Genomic DNA, 22,580 nt, shown 5'->3' on the forward strand with positions numbered 1-22,580 from the left:
AAAAATTATTAGCATCTAGGAAAAATCACAAACTACCATTTTAATCAAAATCTTTGAATATTGAACACATACCTTTGTGTCATCAAAAAGATTCTCTGTCTCCAAACTTTCACGTGGACGAAGAGGGATTTTAAATACTGGGTTTTCTTCCTTTATTTGTAACAGTGTTTTATTATCTGGAGATTTACTCAAGGACTGGAAAAGGGACTCCTGTAAACAGGGCTCTTCTGGGGAGTCTTTGGTTAGCCCACAGCTCCCGCTCAAGGCCTTGCGGCTTGAGGAAGGGTCCCTTGGAATGGGCTTCAGAGCCTCATAGAGAGTCACTTGCCTAAATCTGATTTTAGAGTTCTCACTTCCTTGGCTTTTCTCTTGACGTTGGATTGCTGAAAAGCGATCAGACAGATCCAGAGGTTTATCCATCACATAGTCTCCATTCATGGAAGAATGACTATCCAGTGGAAAAGGAAAAGCATTTTCTTTATCAAAGGAGGCTTGGGGACAGATTACTTCATCTTCACTTTCTTCCTCAATTTTCTTCCTTTTGGTTCTGCCTCCCAGTGACTTCAGGGGTACCACATGTTTATCTCTATCAGTATCTTTACTGTGACCAATATTACCCTGCTCACTTATGGGTTCACTTGTATTTTTATTTATAAGCATCTGCTTATTAGAAGATGACTGACTAGGGATCTTGTTCACTTCAGTCCCAAGAAGATGATGTGTGATGAGGGTTCCATCTTCAGATTTTGATCTAGGTTTCTCTGGTCCAGGAGCAGAAGTATTGCTGAGGGGCACTGTTTTCAGATGGGTTTTTTTCCCAGTCTCTAAAAGAGAAGGGGACAAACTTGTATTCAAACCTAAACTACTTTTCACGTTAGAGGGAGCTCCAAATACAGGAGATGATACCCGAGTAGTCAATTCTTCTTGAAAAGGAGTCTTTGAATCTGAAAACCTAAAAAAATAAAGAGTGGTAAAACTTTTTTCCTATTAAAGAAACAGGGTAAAAATTAAAAGATAAGCATAATGAGAAAACTTTTGCTAATACAGAATTATTAACAGTAAGGTTTTATCCACATATTAGAAGCAGATCATTGACCAAAATTTAAGATACAATACAGTTGCTGGCTTCTCTTTATTTGGCTGACAGAAAGCAGAGGGAAATGATACAGCAAACCTATCTCAGTAACCATGATACTCCTATCCATAAATATTTTTCCTAAGTAACTTAAATAAATTCACTATGTAAGAAAATATTTGAACAAATCTCAAATTCTTTTGTTGTTATGAAATCTTATCAAGAGTTAACTCCAAGAAACAAAATTCTTATACTACAGAACATAACTCATGACCCAGCCTGCCTGTAGCAGAGGAGACATCTGGGGTAGTAGAAAGATCATTAGGGTTAAGTCTGAAGAAGTGGAATGGCTAAGAGCCCCAACTTTCTTACTTAATAGTTGTGCGTGCAGGCTAAGTCGCTTCAGTCATGTCTGGCTCTTTGTGACCCTACGGACTGTAGCCCACCAGGTTCCTCTGTCCATGGGATTCTCCAGACAAGAATACTGAATACTGGAGTGGGTTGCCATGCCCTTCTCCAGGGAAAATCTTCCCAACCTAGGGATTGAACCCGCATCTCTTACATCTCCTGCAATAGCAGGCAGGTTCTTTACCACTAGCACCACCCGGGAAGCCCACTTAATAGTTGTGTGGCCTTAAAGACATTTAACTTCTGTGCGGCTGCATTTATGTTGACTGTAAAATATGGGGGTAATAAAACCTACTTTAATGACTTAGTATAATGACAATTAAATGTGATGTATGTATTTAAAAAAGAAGCAAAATGCTACATAAATATAGTATTGTTAGTTAATGGATGTTCTAAAATCAGTAAAAGCAACAGTGTATCCCAATCTTGAATGCTCATCAGAGCTAATGATGGATTTCATACAACATTCAGTTTTAGAAAATACAAATCCAGGAGGGATGACTGGATCCTAAAAAGAGATGAGGCTGGGACCTCTGAAGCACTGCTTGACAGAAGTACAGAAAGAACCTAATAGTAACATCCCGATCTCTATAGTAACGCAAAAAGCCCTCAACAGGTCATAAACTGGAGGAAATATTTTTTTTAAATAAAAATACAACCAGAATAACAAGCTGAGGGAGAGAAATAGTTTAAATCTGTGGAACTCGCTGCAATGGAATTTCATTAACAGTTTATAAGTTTTTACCAAAGTGCCCCAAATTACCTTAAATTATCTTCACTATTTCTTCTACATTCCTCAAAAGCTTGTTTTTTGTGATCTCCTTCCAGACAATGGTAGAGCTCATCACCAAGAGGGCTCTGAGGGCCTCGAGATTCCTTCAGTAATAAAGTACATAAATACAATGGACGATTATTCTTAAAAAGGAATGAAATACTGATACATATTGTGATGCAGATGAACTGGAAAATAGCCTAAGTGAAAGACGCCAGACCCAAAAGACACATATAATTCCGTTTAAGTAAGTTATCCAGAATATGTAAATTCTTAAGGACAGAAAGCAGACTGATAATTGCTAATTCTAAAAAACCAGATTAGTTAGATGAAAGGAAGGGAACAGAGATGATTATTTATACTTATAGGAGACAAATTTAAAAGGATATTTAAAGAGCAGTGCTTCCCAAACTTTTGCATACACACAGATCAACTGAGGGTCCTATGAAAACATAAGTTCTCTTTCAGTAGGTCTGTGCTGGGTTTAAGATTTTCTCTCTCTCACAAATTTCCAGGGATGAAGATGCTGTTGGCCTGTGGATCACACTGAGCAGCAAATCTTTAGAGATCAGTTCCCTCAATAGATTTGGTATCTAAACTACTGACATGCCAAGTTTACTGGTAGGAGGGGATTTTAAAAAGTTAAAACATGTTTAGAGTTCAAAAGGTAAAAACTAACCACCATCACTTGAAGTCAATTTTAAAACTAGAAAGAACCCCATCCCACCCCGCCCCCACAAAAAAAAATTCAAATGTAGTCAAAAGTCAATTCAATTTTGGAAATTCAACAGCAAGAAAACTTTATTAAGAGCCTATATACATTTACTGACTAAAGCAAAGGGATAGGTTTCAAAGCTGTATCAAAATGAAGCTTCCTAAGATTGATGAATTCAAGGCTTCCATTTTTTAGAGATTGGTTAAGAAAAATAGTGAATGTATCTGATATAAGGAAGCACTAAATAATGAAAAGAAAATCATGGGGTTAATTTCTGACTCAATCCCTAAGGATGTGGTCTAACTGGACTGGCATTTGTAAGGACAAAGATGAATTAAAACATTTGTAGTAGACATAAGAATTTAGTCTGTTTTCCAAATCAAAGCCCAGTTTAAAGGATGTCAAAAAGACCCAATAAATTCTGAACTCAATCTAAAGGTTTAAATCTCCTCTTTAAGTTGGAACAGGGTAGGGAGGACAGAGGACAGGGAAGAGGTTTAGCTAAATCCTCTAAGCTAAGTTTTTTTTCATTATTTAACTTTTTATTGGAGTATAGACAATTAACAATGTTATGATAGTTTCAGGTGGACAGCAAAGGGACTTAGCCATATATATATACACATGTATCCATTCTCCCCCAAACTCCCCTCCCATCCAGGTTGCCATATAACACTGAGCAGAGTTCCCTATAAATTCTGACTCAACCCATAACCTATATCCCAAGAATTCTAAAGACTTGTAGAGTTTTCTGCAACTGCCTGGATTGAATAATATAAATGGGCCTTTTCTAGTGACATCAATTTTGTTCTATTTATCTAATAATCTTTGGATAAAAAATTTTTTCTCTTGCTTAATTCTCTAAAAACTGACTTCAAAGGACATTAATTCATATGTATTACCAAACTAAACAATTACTTACAGATTCTTCTTGAACACAAAGTCCAAGTGTTTCAGCAACTACTGTAGCTAAATTATCAGGAGTATAACTGCTTTTTCCATGTGGTTCTAAGTTTAAGGGAAAAAACACAATTATACAATTGTAGAAACTAGCCATATGAAAACGTACAAAAAAGCAAATAAAAAGCTCAAAGGACCACTTTACAAAATGGCATTGAACAATTTTAAAAATTTTGTTTTATAAAGCCAGAAATACTATAAATTGCAGTATGTTGCAGGCTTATTGCCACTGAAAAAATTATCATTAAAAATATATAATTAAATGGATTTCTTGTCCTATATTAAAATTCCATGGAGGAAGTAATTGGAGGGGGAAAAAAAGTCTAAAACGGCTTTTAGACTGGGAGTGACAATACAATACAGTTGAGAACCACTCCTTTCCATGATGGACAGCCTTGTGTCTAAGTATTGGAACTACTTCTCCCATCATCATTCACTTGCTTGGCAATCTCACCCAGTCTCATGGCTTCAGATCTCCCCTACATGCTAACAACCTCTATCCTAGACTCATCTATATTCACATTCACCTACCCATCAAAATATTTACCTGAATGTCTACTCAGTATCTGAAACAATATATTTTCAAAAACAAACTCCTGATTTCTAACCAACCCTCAGCTCCATCCTGCAACCCTCAGCTCCATCCTGCAAACCTCCAGCTACCAGTCTCTTTCCTCTTGAGTTGCCCAAAACAATCTCCCGTTCACTCACTCTGCCCTGCCCACAAAGAGCTCCTTAATGTTCTTCAAACAAACCAAAGAGCACCTCACATCAAGGCCTCTGTGCTCACTGATGTCTCTACCTGGGATGCCCTTTGCCCTGAAATCCACATGACTCACCTTCTTCCCTCAGTCTCTGCTCAAATGTTACTTTTTTTAAGGTGAAACTTTCTAAAATCTCTTCTTACCCTGCTTTATTTTTCTTTAGAGTCCTGTTTCCTCTAACATATATTTACTTTCATTCTCCCCCAACGAGATTGTAAGCTCTATGAGGTTAAACATTTTGTTTAGTGCCCGGTATACAGTAGGCACTCAAATACTTGTTGAATGAATGAGTAAACCATAGTAAAGCCTTATTTACTTAAAATTACTAACAATTTGTATTAAAATGGATAAGGCTTCTCAGTCCATTGAATTTTCCAGGCAAGAATACTGGAGTGGGTAGCCATTCCCTTCTCCAGGAGATCTTCCTGACCCAGGGATCGAATCTGGGTCTCCTGCACTGCCAGCAGATTCTTTACCATCTAAGCCACCAGGGAAGCCCACGGATATTAATATGAACTAATAACAGGATACATTACTTTCCAATGTGAAAAAGACTACTAAACAAGTAATACAAACAAAATTATATGGAAAATATTTTAAAATATTGTCTAAATTTACATGGTTGGCCACTCTTGCCCACCAATTTATAATCTTAGTATCTTGCTTACTAGCCACTGGAGCTTGACTCTGATCACAAGTGTCAGCCACTAGAATTTCACTTTCCTTAGGTTTATGTTGTGGATGAGCTGAAGACTTTGGTACTGTTCTCAATTCTAAGGGAAAAAAACAGGAGAGATTATAAATAAACAAACAATCATGATAAAATTAACATGCCAATACAAATCTATCTTTAAATGCACTGGAAGTTTATTTTATTGACATAACTTTAACAGTCTAATAAAGAGGTTATTCCTTTAGTTTCACTAAGAAAAAAAGTTGGAAGTTAAGACAGTGGGGGAGAAGAGGACTGGAACAGACAAACTTCTTCTGACCTAAGCCTTCTAGTGTTGTAATATTTTAAGGTGACCTTTCCTTGTGGAAATCAGTGGGTTCATTTGCAATGAATACTGCATCATATCGCTTTTCGTCTTTATTTCAGAGTTTTCATTTTCTGAAAGGAAATCTTTTTTTTTTTTTCTTTAATAGAAAATTATTTAATTAGTATACATGTGTTCCCCCTCCTGAACCCTCCTCCCTCCTCCCTCCCCACACCATCCCTCTGGGTCGTCCCAGTGCACCAGCCCCAAGCATCCAGCATCGTGCATTGAACCTGGACTGGCATCTCGTTTCATACATGACGTTTCACATGTTTCAATGTCATTCTCCCAAATCTTCCCACCCTCTCCCTCTCCCACAGAGTCCATAAGACTGTTCTATACATCTGGAAGGAAATCTGAAACATGCTTTATCAGAAATCATTCCACTATTTAAGGATTTAATTCAAAGAAAACCAAAAGAAGGACAAAGTAAAGGGGAATAGATTTTTACTAATTATAACTAGAACTTATCCTTAAAAAGCACTAAATGGCAACCTACTCCAATATTCTTGCCCAGAGAATTCCATGGCCAGAGGAGCCTGGTGGGCTATAGTCCATGGAGCCATAAAGAGTCGGACATGACTGAGTGGTTAACACACAAACACACGTTTTAAAATAAACAAGCATGGGTATTAGACAAAGAAAAGGAGTAACTAGTCATTAAATTAGTTTTAAAATAATTTGCATGGCTCAAAAGTGATATTTTAAAACCAAAATTTCATAGTCCAAGTAAAAATGATCAGAACAAGATTAAAACTGACATGGTTTTAAACAGTTACAAGTTATTCTCATATAACAAAGAGAGAAACCAAGAGCATTTGTACAAGATGACTTTCCTGAAAAAGAAAATTGCTGTGATTTGTTTTTCTGGATATTCTTTCAGATAGATTTAAACATGATCTAAACTATGCTGATGCTTATCTGTGGTTATTCATGTCCTATATGATACCAGACTAAAAGGCCCACAAATGTTCATTCTAGATCCAAGATGTTACATTTTACTTTAGCTCCTAATTATGTGTAAGATTTTTAACAATGCTTTTGTTTTCCACTAGATGGTGATGCAAGCTCATATAAAATGGGGAAAAACTGTGTCAATTTTCCAATATCAAAAATTAAGACTACTATTTTCTTTTAAAGGCAGAGCTACTGTCAACAATTTATCTGCATTATAAAAATATCTCTAAGACTAGATATACTCCTTCTCCTCAAATGCTTTCCTTGTTACAAAGAGTTTAGGTTAAAGATGGAAGTTCTAATTACTGATTTACTTAAATATTAAATAAATATTAAATTAGAATAAATATTAGAAATAATTAGAAATAATATTAGAATAAATATTAAAAGGAATGAGCACTGTGACACACCACAGGATAAATTTCAGGACTACATGAAAATGTAGTTTCAAAGCATTTACCAGAAATGGCGCCTAGAATTAAGAAATATGCCACTGATAAGCCACAAACTAGAAACATTATAAAACCATTTCCTGATTTACCACCAAGTACTACACATTAGAAAAATTAAAAATAGGTAGTTAAAGCTTTGATGGGAGTAGCTATGGATAATACTTCCAAAGTACAAAAATTTAGAGGCAGGAAGATCTATATTTGAATTTTGACGCATCCACTTGACAGTCTATTTAAGTCCTTTTAGGAACAAATCTTTCCTCATCTATAAAACGAAGATGCTAGAAGCTACCCCACAATCCTGTTGTGAGAGTTAAAATACAGTAATAATGTATTCAAATCACTCAGCATAATAACCACCATACAGGAGGTGGAACTCAATGTTAGCCTACCTTCCTCTTTCATTGTATCCCACTCAGATATACACATAGGGATATTTTTTAAACAAAAAGGAAAAAACTATTCCCTACATTTGTAAAATGCTGAGTGTTTATATATTCAGATGAGCAAATCATGTCTATACATAACACAGGCAGAAGATACCTGCCCAGTCACTTCACTGACGGAAGTTAAGGTTATGGTTGTAATGTACGTTACCCTGAACAGTGACTATCTTCCTAACAATAGATGAAAACTTTTTTTTTTTTTTTTAAAACAGAACTGGGTAACTAAGCTACAACTCTAATCCTCACCATGTGCGCAGCCAGAGTGCTCCAGTTTAGCATGTGTTTGCTCTATATATCGGACGCGGAGGTTCTCCTTTCTTCGTAGCCGATTAGTGCCAGAAAATGAAAAGGTTGTTATTGGTGAATCTGGAATAACATCTTCCTCAGATTCAAGATCAGTTGCTTTATGTGGTTGATCATTCCTAGTGGAAAATAAGGATAATTAAAAGAAAATCAGTTCAATAAATATTTATTAAAACATCTACCACATAGTATGAGCTATAGCAGAACACTCTCAGGAAGACCCTCTGAAGGAGGAAATGGCACCCCACTCCAGTATCCTTGCCTGGAAACTCCCACGGACAGAGGAGCCTGGTGGGCTGCAGTCCATGGGACTGCAAAAGAGTAGGACATGAAGACTGAGTGAATAAACAACAGCAGCCAAACACAGGTATGAAGTTGGAAGAGAAATAATTCCTTGCATCTAACATTCCTAAATACAAGGATCAGAGATATACTCAAATGACTAGAATACCAGGTGGAAAATATTATTGTGAGAGGTGAAGTAGAAAGTGTAGTTGGTGGTACTTCAGGCGAAAATTAAAAGAATTTTAAACGGCAGAGAAAATCCATAGAGGATCCTGCAAGTTTGAGAAAGGCAGGCAGTAGTACCGTGTACTTGTGTTAGAGAGGGACATGCTGGAACTACATGAAGGAGAGCCTCGAGTTAAGTATGCACATCATTTAGAAAGCAAGAGGAAAGGAATTAAGGTTTTAGAGATGGCAGTAATGTGACAGTCTAGCAGCAGGACTGTGCAAGATTGGCTGGGACAGAAAGAAAGGGGGCAGTGGCTGTAATAGTCTAGGCAGGAGCATCTGCAGGTTTGAGCTAGAATTCTGAAGATAGGTATGGAAAGGAAGGGACCAGTGTTAAACACTGACAAGAGAATCAGTAAGTTTTCATTTCAGTTCAGTTTAGTCGCTCAGTCATCTCCGACTCTTTGCGACCCCATGGACTGCAGCACGCCAGGCCTCCCTGTCCATCACTAACTCCCGGAGTCTACCCTAACTCACATCCATTGAGTCGGTGATGCCACCCAATCATCTCATCCTCTGTCCTCCCCTTCTCTGCCTGCTCTCAATCTTTCCCAGCATCAGGGTCTTTTCGAATGAGTCAGCTCTTCACATCAGGTGGCCAAAGTATCGGACTTTCAGCTTCAACATCAGTCCTTCCAATGAACACTTAGGACTAATCTCCTTTAGGATGGACTGGTTGGATCTCCTTGCAGTCCAAGGCACTCTCAAGAGTCTTCTCCAACACCACAGTTGAAAAGCATTAATTCTTTGGCACTCAAGCTTTCTTTATAGTCCAACTCTCACATCCGTACATGACTACTAGAAAAACCATAGCTTTGACTAGATGGACCTTTGTTGGCAAAGTAATGTCTCTGCTTTTTAATATGCTGTCTAGGTTGTCTAGGTCATTAACTTTCTTTCTAAGGAGTAAACGCTTTTTAATTTCATAGCTGCAGTCACCATCTGCAGTGATTTTGGAGCTCAAAAAAACAAAGTCAGCCACTGTTTCCCCATCTATTTCTCATGAAGTGATAGGACCAGATGCCATAATCTTAGTTTTCTGAATGTTGAACTTTAAGCCAACTTTTTCATTCTCTTCTTTCACTTTCATCAAGAGGCTCTTTAGGTCTTCTTCACTTTCTGCCATAAGGGTGGTGTCATCTGCATACCTGAGGTTATTGATTTTTCTCCTGGCAATCTTGATTCTAGCTTGTGCTTCTTCCAGCCCAGTGTTTCTCATGATGTACTCTGCATATAAGTTAAATAAGCAGGGTGACAACATACAGCCTTGACGTACTCCTTTTCCTATTTGGAACCAGTTGTTGTTCCATGTCCAGTTCTAACTGTTGCTTCCTGACCTGCATACATCAATAAGATTGGCAAATGACAGATTAAGCGTCTTAAATAATACAAGGCTGTATACTGTCACTCTGCTTATTTAATGAATATGCAGAGTACATCATGAGAAATGCTGGGCTGGATGAAGCACAAGCTGGAATCAAAACTGCCAGGAGAAATATCAATAACCTCAGATATACAGATGACACCACACTATGGCAGAAAGCAAAGGAGAACTAAAGAGCCTCTTGACGAAAGTGAAAGAGGAGAGTGAAAAAGTTGGCAACTCAACATTCAAAAAACTAAGATCATGGCATCCGGTCCCATCACTTCATGGGAAATAGATGGGGAAACAATGGAAATAGTGACAGACTTTATTTTTTTGGACTCCAAAATCACTGCAGATGATGACTGCAGCCATGAAATTAAAAGACATTTGCTCCTTGGAAGAAAAGTTATGACCAACCTAGACAGCATATTAAAGAGCAGAGACATTACTTTGCCAACAAAGGTCCATCTAGTTAAAGCTGTGATTTTTCCAGTCATGTATGGATGTGAGAATTGGACTACAAAACAAGCTGAGCACCAAAGAACTGATGCTTTTGAACTGTGGTGTTGGAGAAGACTCTTCAGAGTCCCTTGGACTGAAAGGAGATCCAACCAGTCCATCCTAAAGGGAAACAGTACTGAATATTCACTGAAAGCTCCAACTCCAATATTTTGGCCATCTGATGAGAAGAAGTGACTCACTTGAAAAGACTCTGATGCCTGGAAAGACTGAAGGCGGGAGAACAGGATGACAGAGGATAAGATGGTGGGATGGCATCACCGACTCAATGGACGTAAGTTTGAATAAGCTCCGGGATTTGATGATGGACAGGGAGGCCTGGCGTGCTGCAGTCCATGGGGTCGCAAAGAGCCGGACACGACTGAGTGACTGAACTGAACTGCAGTAATACCAACACTGATAGCACCGATGTTAGTTGCAGGCTTGCAATGGCAGGCACTCTTCAAAGTGCTACATGTATCAGTTTAAGCATAAGGTATTACTCTCACTTTACAAAAGGAAAAATGAAGATATAGAGATTAAGTGACTTACTAAAATAAAAGTAAGTAACAGAAACAAGATCTAAACCCTGGCAGCCAAACTCCCAAAGACAATACTGTTATCCTTGGTATAGACCATGGGACTAATGACTGACTACAAGTAGGACTCAAATAGTTCCATTAAAACAAGTCATACTATGTCACTCTTCTGATTAAAACCTGCCACATCTTCCCACTTAACTGAAAACACAAGCCAAAGTCTTTACAATGATTGATTTATCTCCCTCCCCTTATTACCTATCTGATCCCTTTCAAATTATATTCTACTCCAGCCACCCTCGCTTCCCCAAGGCTCCACACCAGGCACATTCCTACTTTATGTTCTTTGCTCCAGCTGTCCCATCTGCTTGGAATGCTCACACCCAGATATCACAAGGCTAATTATCTCATCTTTTCCAAGTGTTTGCTGGAGTTTTACCTTCTCATCATTGCCTGCCTTAAACATGCTATTTAAAACTGCAAGCCCCTTCCCACACCTTAGTACTCCCATTCCTTATTATTATTCCACTGTTACTTTAACCATAGCACTTACTGCTTTCTAACTTAGTACATAATTGATTTGTCTACTGCTCATTGGCCAGAATTGTGAGCTCCAAAAGGCTAAGGCTCTTTTTGGCTCACTGATACATCACGAGTCTGTGCAACAATGGGTACCTGGTACATGCTCAATAAGTATTTGTTGAATGAATGAATATGCAAGATTCCTGATTCCACTAGAAAAATAAATTCATGCTGATCCAGGCATACGTTCTTGCCCAATTCAATTCAAGACTGAAGGTACACAAAGATTGGGTTATGACTGAATTGTGGGTATTGAGTAAAATAAATTCATTTTAACTCAACTGACTTTCCCATGTCAAACCATTTTGACCGTATTTGCCAATAATTTTTATCAGTCTGTCAGACATTTAAGTTTTACATGACAAAACCAGTCTTTTCTAATATAGTCCTATCAATTTGTATGACTATGTATTTCCAAAGAATGAGATTTTTATAAACTATGACCAAGTCTTTTTAATTGAGATTAATTTTTCCTAACAGATTTATATCTTAATTTTCTAGATAATATCAGTATTATTGTGGTCTATAATCCTATGCTCCATTCCAAGGAAAATCTTTATAGCTAATATCTACCTACAATTACCATTTTATTCTGGAAAAAACAAAGCAAGCTAAAGTCATATGAGAAAGTCTTACAAATTAATGGAGTGTGAAATCTATCTGACCTTGCTTTAACTAATCACGTCACAGGCTACCTGTCTATTAGTCATAAAAATTCAACCTGAAACATGAATGAGTCACGAGAAGAAACTGATTTCCTGGCAGTCAATCTAGAAGTAGCTGGGATCACAAAAGGGAACCCCCCCTCCAAAAAACCCAGCTCTAACTAGAGGTGTCTAAACTAGGTAAACAAGTGCTGGCTTTGTCCTCCTTTGTCCTTTGTCATAAAAGAAAAAGGGAAAAATGCAGCTTTCCGTATCGTCATTAAATTTCTTCTTTAAAGCATTTCATCTCATTCTGATTTTCTGAGAAAAGTTAAAAGTTTATGCCACACCTTTTGGTTAATTAGGGATTGAACACAGGTCTCCTGCACTGTAGGAGAATTCTTTACCATCTGAGCCACACTTACTAGTCATGTTGGGTAAGTTAACCTTTCTGAGTCTCAGTTACCTCATCTATTAAAGCAGATACAGTACTGTACTTTCCTACTTCATTTTTCTGGAAAAGTTGAAAGAAATGATATATATAAAAACGTAATGCAATGCCCAGAAAATAGTATTTAATCAATACTGCACTTATTTTACAATGAAGACTCCTTTGATGTAAGGTTTTCACAAACAACTACTACAAAGTCATGACTCTAAAGTCCTGTACTTTTATACCACCACAAAAAGTCTAAGTAGAGGATAGGGGAAGACTTTGACTTGAAGGTTCTAGTTAGCAGTAAACCCAGTAAGGTCAAAATATACCTATCTTGACCACATTAATATTAGGGCTTCCCAGGTGGGTCAGTGGTGAAGCATCTGCCTTTCAATGCAGGAAATGTAGGAGATGTGCGTTTGAGCTCCACATCAGGGAGATCCCCTGGAGGAAATAGCAACCCACTCCAGTATTCTTGTCTGGAGAATCCCATGGGCAGAGGAGCCTGGTAGGCTACAGTCCATGGGATTGCAAAGAGTTGGACATGACTGAACAACTGAGCATGCAGCACATACAATGTAAGTAAAAAGATACAGAAAAATGGAGTGGGCAGTACTACTCTACTGGTCAGACTATACCTAGAGGATTGACTTAATTAAAATATTGACAAACTGAAACATTAAAAGAGAAATAATTTGAAGAGTCTTCAAGTAATGTCTCATGAGGAATAGTTAATGAACAGAAAATATTTACTCTGCATATTTACCTACTTATGATGAAGACTCAGAAAGGCCCCATACCTATCTTTAAAGCACACAAAGGGCCATCAAGTAGAAGGAGGGGTAAACTTGTTCCAGATGGTCCCAGAAGTTAAAATCAGAATCAGCAAGTATCACTCCGTAAAGTGATCTCTACCCAGACTTAGAACTTACTAACAGTATCATCTCACTAAAATTAAATACACTTGGGAGACAGCGAACCTATATAAAAGGTATTTAAATAATGGCACTTTAAGTTATACAAGGGATTCAGTTTAAAAGAGAACACTGAGGGAATTTCCCTGGCCCAGTGATCAGGACTCTGCACTTTCAATGCCAAGGGTGAGGGTTTAAAAAAAAAAAGACTCCTTTGACTTTCACTCACCCAGGACATTCATTTCCCAAAACAAAGTGAGTCATGTCCTCAAAACTTAATTATTTTCTTTCTGTGACTGGTACAGTTGAATATATATTTTAAATTTCCTAACAGCAAACCTCTTTCTGAATAATTCACTATACTGTCACTGAACAACTGTCCTACCTTAAAAGGTATCTGTAATATCTAACCCAGATTAGGTGAATCAGAATTACTGCATTTAGCAAGAAAAAACATAAATAAAATAATACTTTTTCTAAAGTTCAGAGAAACTTCAGACAAGATAATACTTGCTTTTTTTCCAATTGAAAGCAAAAGAGAATATGTTTGAGGAGAATAAGCTGGCTTATGTGAATAACTGCCTTAAATTTCAGGAGAGAACTGAAAGACACAACAGATTATCCCCTATACGGTCCTGAGGGAGGCATGTACTAAATAAAAGATACATGCCCTAAACTCATTGATATGATTGGGGTGACCTTTACATCACAGAACATAAATTAATGTAGGTCAACCACCACTCATCTGAAATCTTTGAACCAGATGCAATTCAGAACTCAAGTTTTTTTTTTAAATGAAGGGTAATACAGAGAATATATAGTTTGTTACAAAACACTTTCAGTGGAGCCTGAGGTATCACCCTGCAGTCAAGCACACTGATACAATCACAGTAAAGCACAGGAATGCTCACAGGAAGTGGGACAAACAAGGAAGACTGTAATAAAAACTGGGCTTTCCCTGGTGGCTCAGTGGTAAAGCATCTGCCTGCCAATGCAGGAGATGTGGGTTTGATCCCTGGGTCAGGAAGATCCCCTGGAGAAGGAAATCGCAACCCACTCCAGTATTCTTCCCTGCTAAATCCCAAGGATAGAGAAGCCTGGTGGGCTACATTTCATGGGTCACAAGGAGTCAGATGTGTCTTAGCAACTGAACAACAATAATAAAAAGTATCTTGTCAGTTGAGGTGAGGGTATGTTGTAACATTTCAAAAAAACCATTTGAGGCTTTGGAATCATATAGAAATGATTGTGAATTTGTGTTCTAGCCTCATTTCAATATTCAGCACAAGTAAAATCAGTAAGTGCTGATCTTCATACACACTTGTTTAATAACCTCAGTCTGGCCCCAAATCCTTCTTTCCTCATTTGTTATCCCCCCTCAAAATTCTCCTTGGCTACCAATATTCAGTGGACTGCTAACATGGCAAAAATATCAAAATCTTTTTGGACACCAACTACTTAAAAAAAGCACTGATATGATTAAAGATGCTAATTCCACTTGTGAGATGTGTTTATACGTAAGACAATAACTAAGGCAAAATCATGTTATGTCTACATAGTTCAGCAAAGTTTTTGTAGATGTCCACTTAAATTCAACAGTCTTTAAAAACCTTGGAAACCATTAAGACTATCCTGAATTGTAACTCTTAAAAAGATATTACATAAACTTGACATAAATGGGAACTAAGAACTGGCCATATCTCTTGCTCTGTATCAGACTAGACCCAGAAAAACAGATTCTTTTTTTGAGACACTGTCAAATAATGGAGAGAACAGAGTCTTCTAAGTCAGAAGATGGGGTTCTGAGTGATGTCTCGTTATCTACTAGTTGTGAGGCCATGGCAAGTTATTTGACTTCTGTAAGATGTGGATTCCTTGTCCATAAAGTAGAGACAATAAAACTACCTTGAAGAATCACAGTGAGGATTAGAAATAATAAACACAGAATACAAAGAAGAGTAACTGGTATACAGGATAAAAGTTATTATTTTTATTAACAAAAACTGGGGGAGAGGGGGAGAGGGAAAGGAGGAAGTTCTCCAGGCCTGAGAAACATGTAAGAGGAAATAATCATTCATATTACTTTTACTAAGTTTCTAGGACAGAGCTGGAAAGGTGGTAACAAAACTCAAGTATTTATTTAAAATAGAAGTATTTCAAATAATTTATTTGAATAATTTATTTATAATAGTTATAAAAATGAAAATGCTTTAAAATGTTTTGATAATTTATACATTCACATGTATACTCTTGTGAGTATACTCATACTTTATACTCTTTATAGTATATACTCTTTAAAGTATATATTTTATACTCTTCTAAGAGTATCAGATAAGAGATGCATACAAAGTCTTCATATATACTTCTGAAACAAAAATACAGTGATTTTCCTTGTATTTTCAACTGCAGAATACTTTATAATTTTTAAAAAAGAAATCTTTGATTCTTACTATACCTTTACAGTTTGCATAGCTAAGTAAAATGAAGAAAGAGAAGGTAGGGGAAAATACTCAATTTTCTGCCACAGTTAAGAAGAAATACTTACTCAATTTTCTGCTGCAGCTGTTCAGAAAGCTTTTTATTTTCTTCCTGTAGAGTGTTCTTTTCATTCACTTAAATATAATGTGAAAAGAAAGCATAAATTATAGCTATATTAGGATGCATGTCAGGCTCTTTCAATAATTTCAACAGTCATGGAGAAATTAGGATTTCAAATTCTATGTCGTATGTTAGGGTTAATGCTACTATTCAAAACTAATTTGTTACTAGGTAGTGATTACTACACCTCACACTGTGCCAGTTGCACATAAATGATTAACTGATAATTTTATGTAATGCTTATGGGCAAAAAAGAAAGAGGACCTCATGTCCTGGGCAGTAGAGTTTAATTATTCATACTGAGGACAAGAAAGCATTCCACCCGGTTACTCAGTCCTACTAATTTAAAATACCATTTTAGTGAGTCATTTATCTCAAAATAAATCTAATCATAAAATATAACAGTGAATATCAGTATAATTTTTTATAACAGAAGCACACTTAAGTAGATTTTCTTCCTTAGTCATACTGTATGTTGCATGAATAATTATGGTATCAATAACTTAATATACCACTGAAGTAGCATCTCCTTGTTTGACTCTACCTTGACTAAATTTTCCTATCCATCCTTATTTATAAAGCAAAAACTCAGTTTGGAGCTATAATTTCTATGGCTGCCAGAACAAAATTTTTATTAATCCTTGATATTATGTCACTGGTTAAGCATGTGTTTTACTTGGAGGAATATATCAAAGAGATCAAGTCAAAATAAGTACAATTAACCTCTAATAAAGAAAGTTAATCACACTCCAAAAATCTGTTAATAATTTAGTGGTTTAAAAATCTCAACATATTTTCTTACATTGAGTAAATAAAAATTTGTTGACTATATACAATATGTGAGGGCTACTAAACTGCCTCCTTTGGAGGATCGGGGAAAAAACTCTACAAAAACCTTAAGCTATGACAGTGACCTAAAGGAAAGTATAGTCTAATAAGACACAAGATATTATATAAACTTTTTTTTTAAACTGCTGAAAGTAACAAAGGTGTTAAGAGAAGCACAGATAAAATACTAAATGAAATTCCAAGGAAAAAAAGGTTTACTTTGGCCTGTTAAGAAAATCAGGAAAGGATCCGAGAGGACACCTGAGCCAGACACAGAAAGAGACATCCAAGAGACTCCCACAGCACTGCCACAATCAACAACAAAAACAAACTGTGAGTGAAATCCAAGCAGAGTCAGCAAGCAGTTGTTGGTATCAGCATTGATGGAGGAACTGAACTTGAAATTTCCAGTTCAAGCCTGAACTTCTGGAATGGAGCCAGAGTGATCCTAATTCAATGACCACTAGAGTCAGTAGAAAATGACTCATATATAGATTCCCAAGTATTTCAGATAACAGCATTACTTTACATAATAATAAAATGTTTAAAGATTTAAAAGACAGAGGGCCTCGAACTAACATGATAGAAGCGATTACCAAAAGAGAGCAGGCAGACAAGACTGAGGTAATCAGTATCGATATAATAATTAACATAACTGACACACTAAATACATAAAATTCCAAGTGTCTATTATGCTCAAAACAGAGAAAGCCCCACTCACCTCCAAAGCAAAACAAAACATAACATATGCAACACACAACACCTCATTTGTCACCATTGTAGGTAACTAATATATAAGATCGAATTCTGAAAACTGGAAATTAAAGGGAAAATATTAAGATGTATCATACCTTTCTAGTAGGAACTACATCCTACAGTAACCAGTAGCCCTAACTGATGAGGGAGAATTCTTGTTTACAGAAAAATGTCAGCTGATGAATGTAAGAAGAATAACAGAAATGGAAAATTATCATTTTGTAATCTGTAATTAAATAATTGATTCAGGCCAGAATCACCAATGGATACTAAAATTATTAAAGATTGAGGGAGAACTGTATTTTTGTAAGATTTCAAAATATCACACATCCATCCTTTCAACTCAGACTACTTGGTACCAGGGGAAGATTCAACTGTATAATGGAGAAATCTAACAATCAACCCCCAAAGAGTGGAAGAACCTGACAATACCTATATCCTGATAGGATGCAATATAAAGTAGACAATTTTACCCATGAAGTACGGTTGTCAAAAAGGTTTAATCTGGACCTAGCAAACTTTCAGATCCAATTTCTATTTTATAGGAAATAAACCAGGTAAAGAAAATGATGAGGATTATTCAGAGGGTGGCATAATTTTAGAAAACAGTCCTACTTCTTCAAGAATTCAATGTCATAAATGAAAATGTAATACTTTTCTACTCACTGATAACCTTATATTCCTAAATAAATGCATGCATACAAGTATTCATACATACCACAAAATCTATGGGTCTAAACCTGGCTCTTGAGAAACCTGTATACAGGTCAGGAAGCAACAGTTCGAACTGGACATGGAACAACAGACTGGTTCCAAATAGGAAAAGGAGTACATCAAGGCTGTATATTGTCACCCTGCTTATTTAACTTATATGCAGAGTACATCATGAGAAATGCTGGGCTGGAAGAAGCACAAGCTGGAATCAAGATTGCCAGGAGAAATATCAATAATCTCAGATGTGCAGATGACACCACCCTTATGGCAGAAAGTGAAGAAGAACTAAAGAGGCTCTTGATGAAAGTGAAAGAGTAGAGTGAAAAAGTTGGCTTAAAGTTCAACATTCAGAAAACTAAGATCATGGCATATGGTCCCATCACTTTATGGGAAATAGATGGGGAAACAGTGGCTGACTTTATTTTTTTGAGCTCCAAAATCACTGCAGATGGTGATTGCAGCCATGAAATTAAAAGATGCTTACTCCTTGAAAAGACAGTTATGACCAACCTAGATAGCATATTAAAAAGCAGAGACATTACTTTGCTAACAAAGGTCCGTCTAGTCAAGGCTATGGTTTTTCCAGTAGTCATGTATGGATGGGAGAGTTGGACTATAAAGAAAGCTGAGTGCCGAAGAATTGACGCTTTTGAACTGTGGTGCTGGAGAAGACTCTTGAGAGTGCCTTGGACTGCAAGGAGATCCAACCAGTCCATCCTAAAGGAGATCAGTCCTGGGTGTTCATTGGAAGGAATGATGTTGAAGCTGAAACTCCAATAGTTTGGCTACCTGATGTGAAGAGCTGACTCATTTGAAAAGACCCTGATGCTGGGAAAGACTGAGGGCAGGAGGAGAAGGGGATGACAGAGGATGAAATGGTTGGATGGCATCACTGACTCAATGGACATGTTTAGGTAAACTCCGGGAGTTGGTGATGGACAGGGAAGCCTGGCATGCTGCAGTTCATGGGGTTGCAAAGAGTCGGACACGACTGAATGACTGAACTGAACTATATAAAGATTTCTTACAGTCCAAAACAACATATGTCAGAACAAGAAGAATATTTTGGAGATGATCCTATTAAAATTTAAAAAAGAAGAGAGGAGGGGATAAAGTGAGGGACAGAGGTAAACAAAAGATAGATAAACTTGGACCTGGAAAGATATTTATTATGTTCTTAATAGTAGTTATCTCTGGGAGCAAAGCAAAACTGTGTTTTTTCTATCTCATTTTATAATAATGAGCATATATTCATATATTCTGCTTGAGTAACCAGAGGACAGCACTATAATTAATAGAAAAAAAATAAAGTCAATATATGGAATTAATTTGGAAAGGAAGATAAATGTAAGGAAATCCTACATGAAATGGGTAAGTAGACTAATACGAAAATGATATACTTGTAACAGTGTAACAGTGTGTAAAAAAATAGTGAAAATCAGGAAAGTATACATCTTTGTAGAATTCTACATTGTCTGCTTTGGGTCTATACTTACTAAATATAAATAATCAAATTACATGAAATAAAACCAAAGGAGCAAATATGGATATATACAAAGAAAATGTGCTTCTTGTCTTACAGCTGGTAAGACTTTAAGGCCAACATGGACAGTATTTGTACAACCTTTCTACACCCTCAAAAATTCCATGGACAGAGGAGTCTGTCCAGTGGAGCTACAGCCCATGGGATCACAAAACAACAAACAATCTATACCCTATTTCTTACTAAAATAAGCATGAGATTAAATCTACAAAAAGGGAAAAAAATGACATCTGACCTTGTGTCTAAATGAAGAAAACATGTAAACAACCCATCCGGTTGTAACCAATTTAATAATAGGTGTTTAACAGTAGCATACTATGTTTTAAATACTTAGCAAGTGAAGAAAGGAAACTCACTAAGCTCTGTGATAAGTTTAAGATTCTGCTGCCGAATATTTTCAAACTCTTGTTGCTTCTTCCGCATATGTTCTTCAGTTACTGCACAGCGATCACATAATCCTGCTCTTAATCTATGAAACAAAAACAAAGTATTTTTACAATAGAACTAAAATGTTCTTATCAAAAAATAAACATAAAAAATATGTGAGGTGATGGATGTATTAATTAACCGAAGGCAATGGCACCCTACTCCAGTACTCTTGCCTGGAAAATCCCATGGACGGAGGAGCCTGGTAGGCTGCGGTCCATGGGGTCGCTGGGAGTCAGACACAACTGAGCAACTTCACTTTCACGCATTGGAGAAGGAAACGGCAACCCACTCCAGTGTTCTTGCCTGGAGAATCCCAGGGATGGCAGAGCCTGGTGGGCTGCCGTCTATGGGGTCGCACAGAGTCGGACATGACTGAAGCGACTTAGCAGCAGCAGCAGCAGGGATCCTTTCACAATGTATACATTTATCAAATCACCATGATAAACATTTAAAAACAATTTACTTATCAATTATGCCTCAATTAAACTGAAATAAAAAACATTTTTCAACTACTAAAAGATACTGTTCCATATATTAATTTCAGGATTTTTATACTTTAGGAATAATTAAAGAATTGACTTGGAAAATACAGAGAAAATTAATTAGTTATAATGCCTTTCACATATTCCCATATAGGCTGAAATCATGCTATATCATTTTCTACAGGCTGCAATTCTGAGTGCAATTCTATAAAAATCTGCTAATTTTAAACTCTATTTGAGGGGAACTTATTTATTCCTTGTTTTTTAATTTATTAGACCCAAAAATTGCACCCAGTCCAGTACCAATGGACTGGATGCAAACTTGCATCTGCTTTGCCTAGCACAGCATATCACACATAATGAGTGTTCAACAACTTTTTTAGTTGAATGAATACTAAAGGTCAAAGAATACAAAGTTTAAAAAAAAGTTATGTTCTTTCAGTTTTAAAAAGATTCCAGGAAACAACCTAGATTTCCATTAGCAGACGAATGGATAAGAAACCTGTGGTACATATACACAATGGAGTATCACTCAGCCATTAAAAAGAATACATCTGAATAAGTTCTAATGAGGTGGATGAAACTGGAGCCTATTATACAGAGTGAAGTAAGCCAGAAAGAAAAACACCAATACACTATACTAACGCATATATATGGAATTTAGAAAGATGGTAACGATAACCCTGTATGCGAGACAGCAGAAGAGACACAGATGTATAGAACAGTCTTTTGGACTCTGTGGAGAGGACGAGGGTGGGATGATTTGGGAGAATGGCATTGAAACATGTATATTATCATATGTGAAGCAAATCACCAGTCCAGGTTCGATGCATGATACAGCGGATGCTCGGGGCTGGTGCACTTGGATGACCCAGAGGGATGCGGTGGGGAGGGAGGTGGGAGGGGGATTCAGGATAGGGAACACATGTACCCCGGGGCGGATTCATGTCAATGTATGGCAAAACCAATACAATATTGTAAAGTAATTAGCCTCCAATTAAATAATAAAAGACTCCAATGTTAGATTACGAAATAGATTTTAGTAATTATTTTGAGGGCTGAAGGGAAGAGGGAATACATACATGAAAGGGGTGGGTGATGAAAAGAAAGGTATTTTCCAAAATGTTACTAATAGTTATCTTGTAAGTACCAAAAATATAGAAGATTTTCTTCTTAGTATTTTGCTTATTTTTCAAAATTTCTCTAATTTTATTATTTATATAACCAGGAAAAAATACGGTTGAAAAAAAAGACACACATTCCACTTTAGGAATTTAGCAAATATAAATTCTACATAATTTTTTTTTCTTTTTTTTTCCTACATAATAATTTTAACTCAATAACTTAATAAGATACTAAATATACATAAATGTCTATGGAAGTAATAGCATTGTAGGACATGCCATGAATTTTAAAACAAGGAGATAAAAACATGAAAACTAGACAACTGAAACAAAAAGAACCTAGAGATTTTTATGTAAAAGTAAAACTCATATCAACAAGTATTGATATGGATATAAAAAATAAAGATTAGAGATCATAGGTTGCATTAATAGGACTAAAATGTCTAGAACAAAGGATAAAGAACTGAGCGTCAAAACCAGAAGGGAAAGAGACACGTGTACCCTAATGTTCATCACGGCACTGTTTATAATAGCCAGGACATGGAAGCAACCTAGATGCCCATCAGCAGATGAATGGATAAGAAACCTGTGGTACATATACACAATGGAGTATTACTCAGCCATTAAAAAGAATACATTTGAATCAGTTCTAATGAGATGGATGAAACTGGAACCTATTATACAGAGTGAAGTAAGCCAGAAAGAAAAACACCAATACAGTATACTAA

The 22,580-nt window shown here is 36.6% G+C and overlaps 1 protein-coding gene across 5 annotated transcripts in view; it reads right to left on the minus strand.

Annotated features, from left to right (window-relative positions):
- RBBP8 (RB binding protein 8, endonuclease) overlaps positions 1-22,580 on the minus strand; it is an 82,548-nt gene that overhangs the window by 18,640 nt on the left and 41,328 nt on the right. For all 5 annotated transcript variants that reach the window (XM_086372278.1, XM_086372277.1, XM_086372279.1 and 2 more), the window contains 7 exons: positions 20,174-20,286; positions 15,924-15,990; positions 7,830-8,005; positions 5,360-5,464; positions 3,890-3,975; positions 2,247-2,359; positions 73-952 (listed from right to left, as the gene is read on the minus strand). In XM_086372278.1, coding sequence (XP_086228404.1) covers positions 73-952; positions 2,247-2,359; positions 3,890-3,975; positions 5,360-5,464; positions 7,830-8,005; positions 15,924-15,990; positions 20,174-20,286 — 1,540 coding nt within the window. The remainder of the gene's footprint in view (positions 1-72; positions 953-2,246; positions 2,360-3,889; positions 3,976-5,359; positions 5,465-7,829; positions 8,006-15,923; positions 15,991-20,173; positions 20,287-22,580) is intronic.

This window comes from Bos grunniens, chromosome 24 (genome assembly GCF_055505025.1).
Source record: "Bos grunniens cultivar Pamir isolate PY7600 chromosome 24, Bosgru_T2T1.0, whole genome shotgun sequence".
Lineage (NCBI taxonomy): Eukaryota > Metazoa > Chordata > Mammalia > Artiodactyla > Bovidae > Bos > Bos grunniens.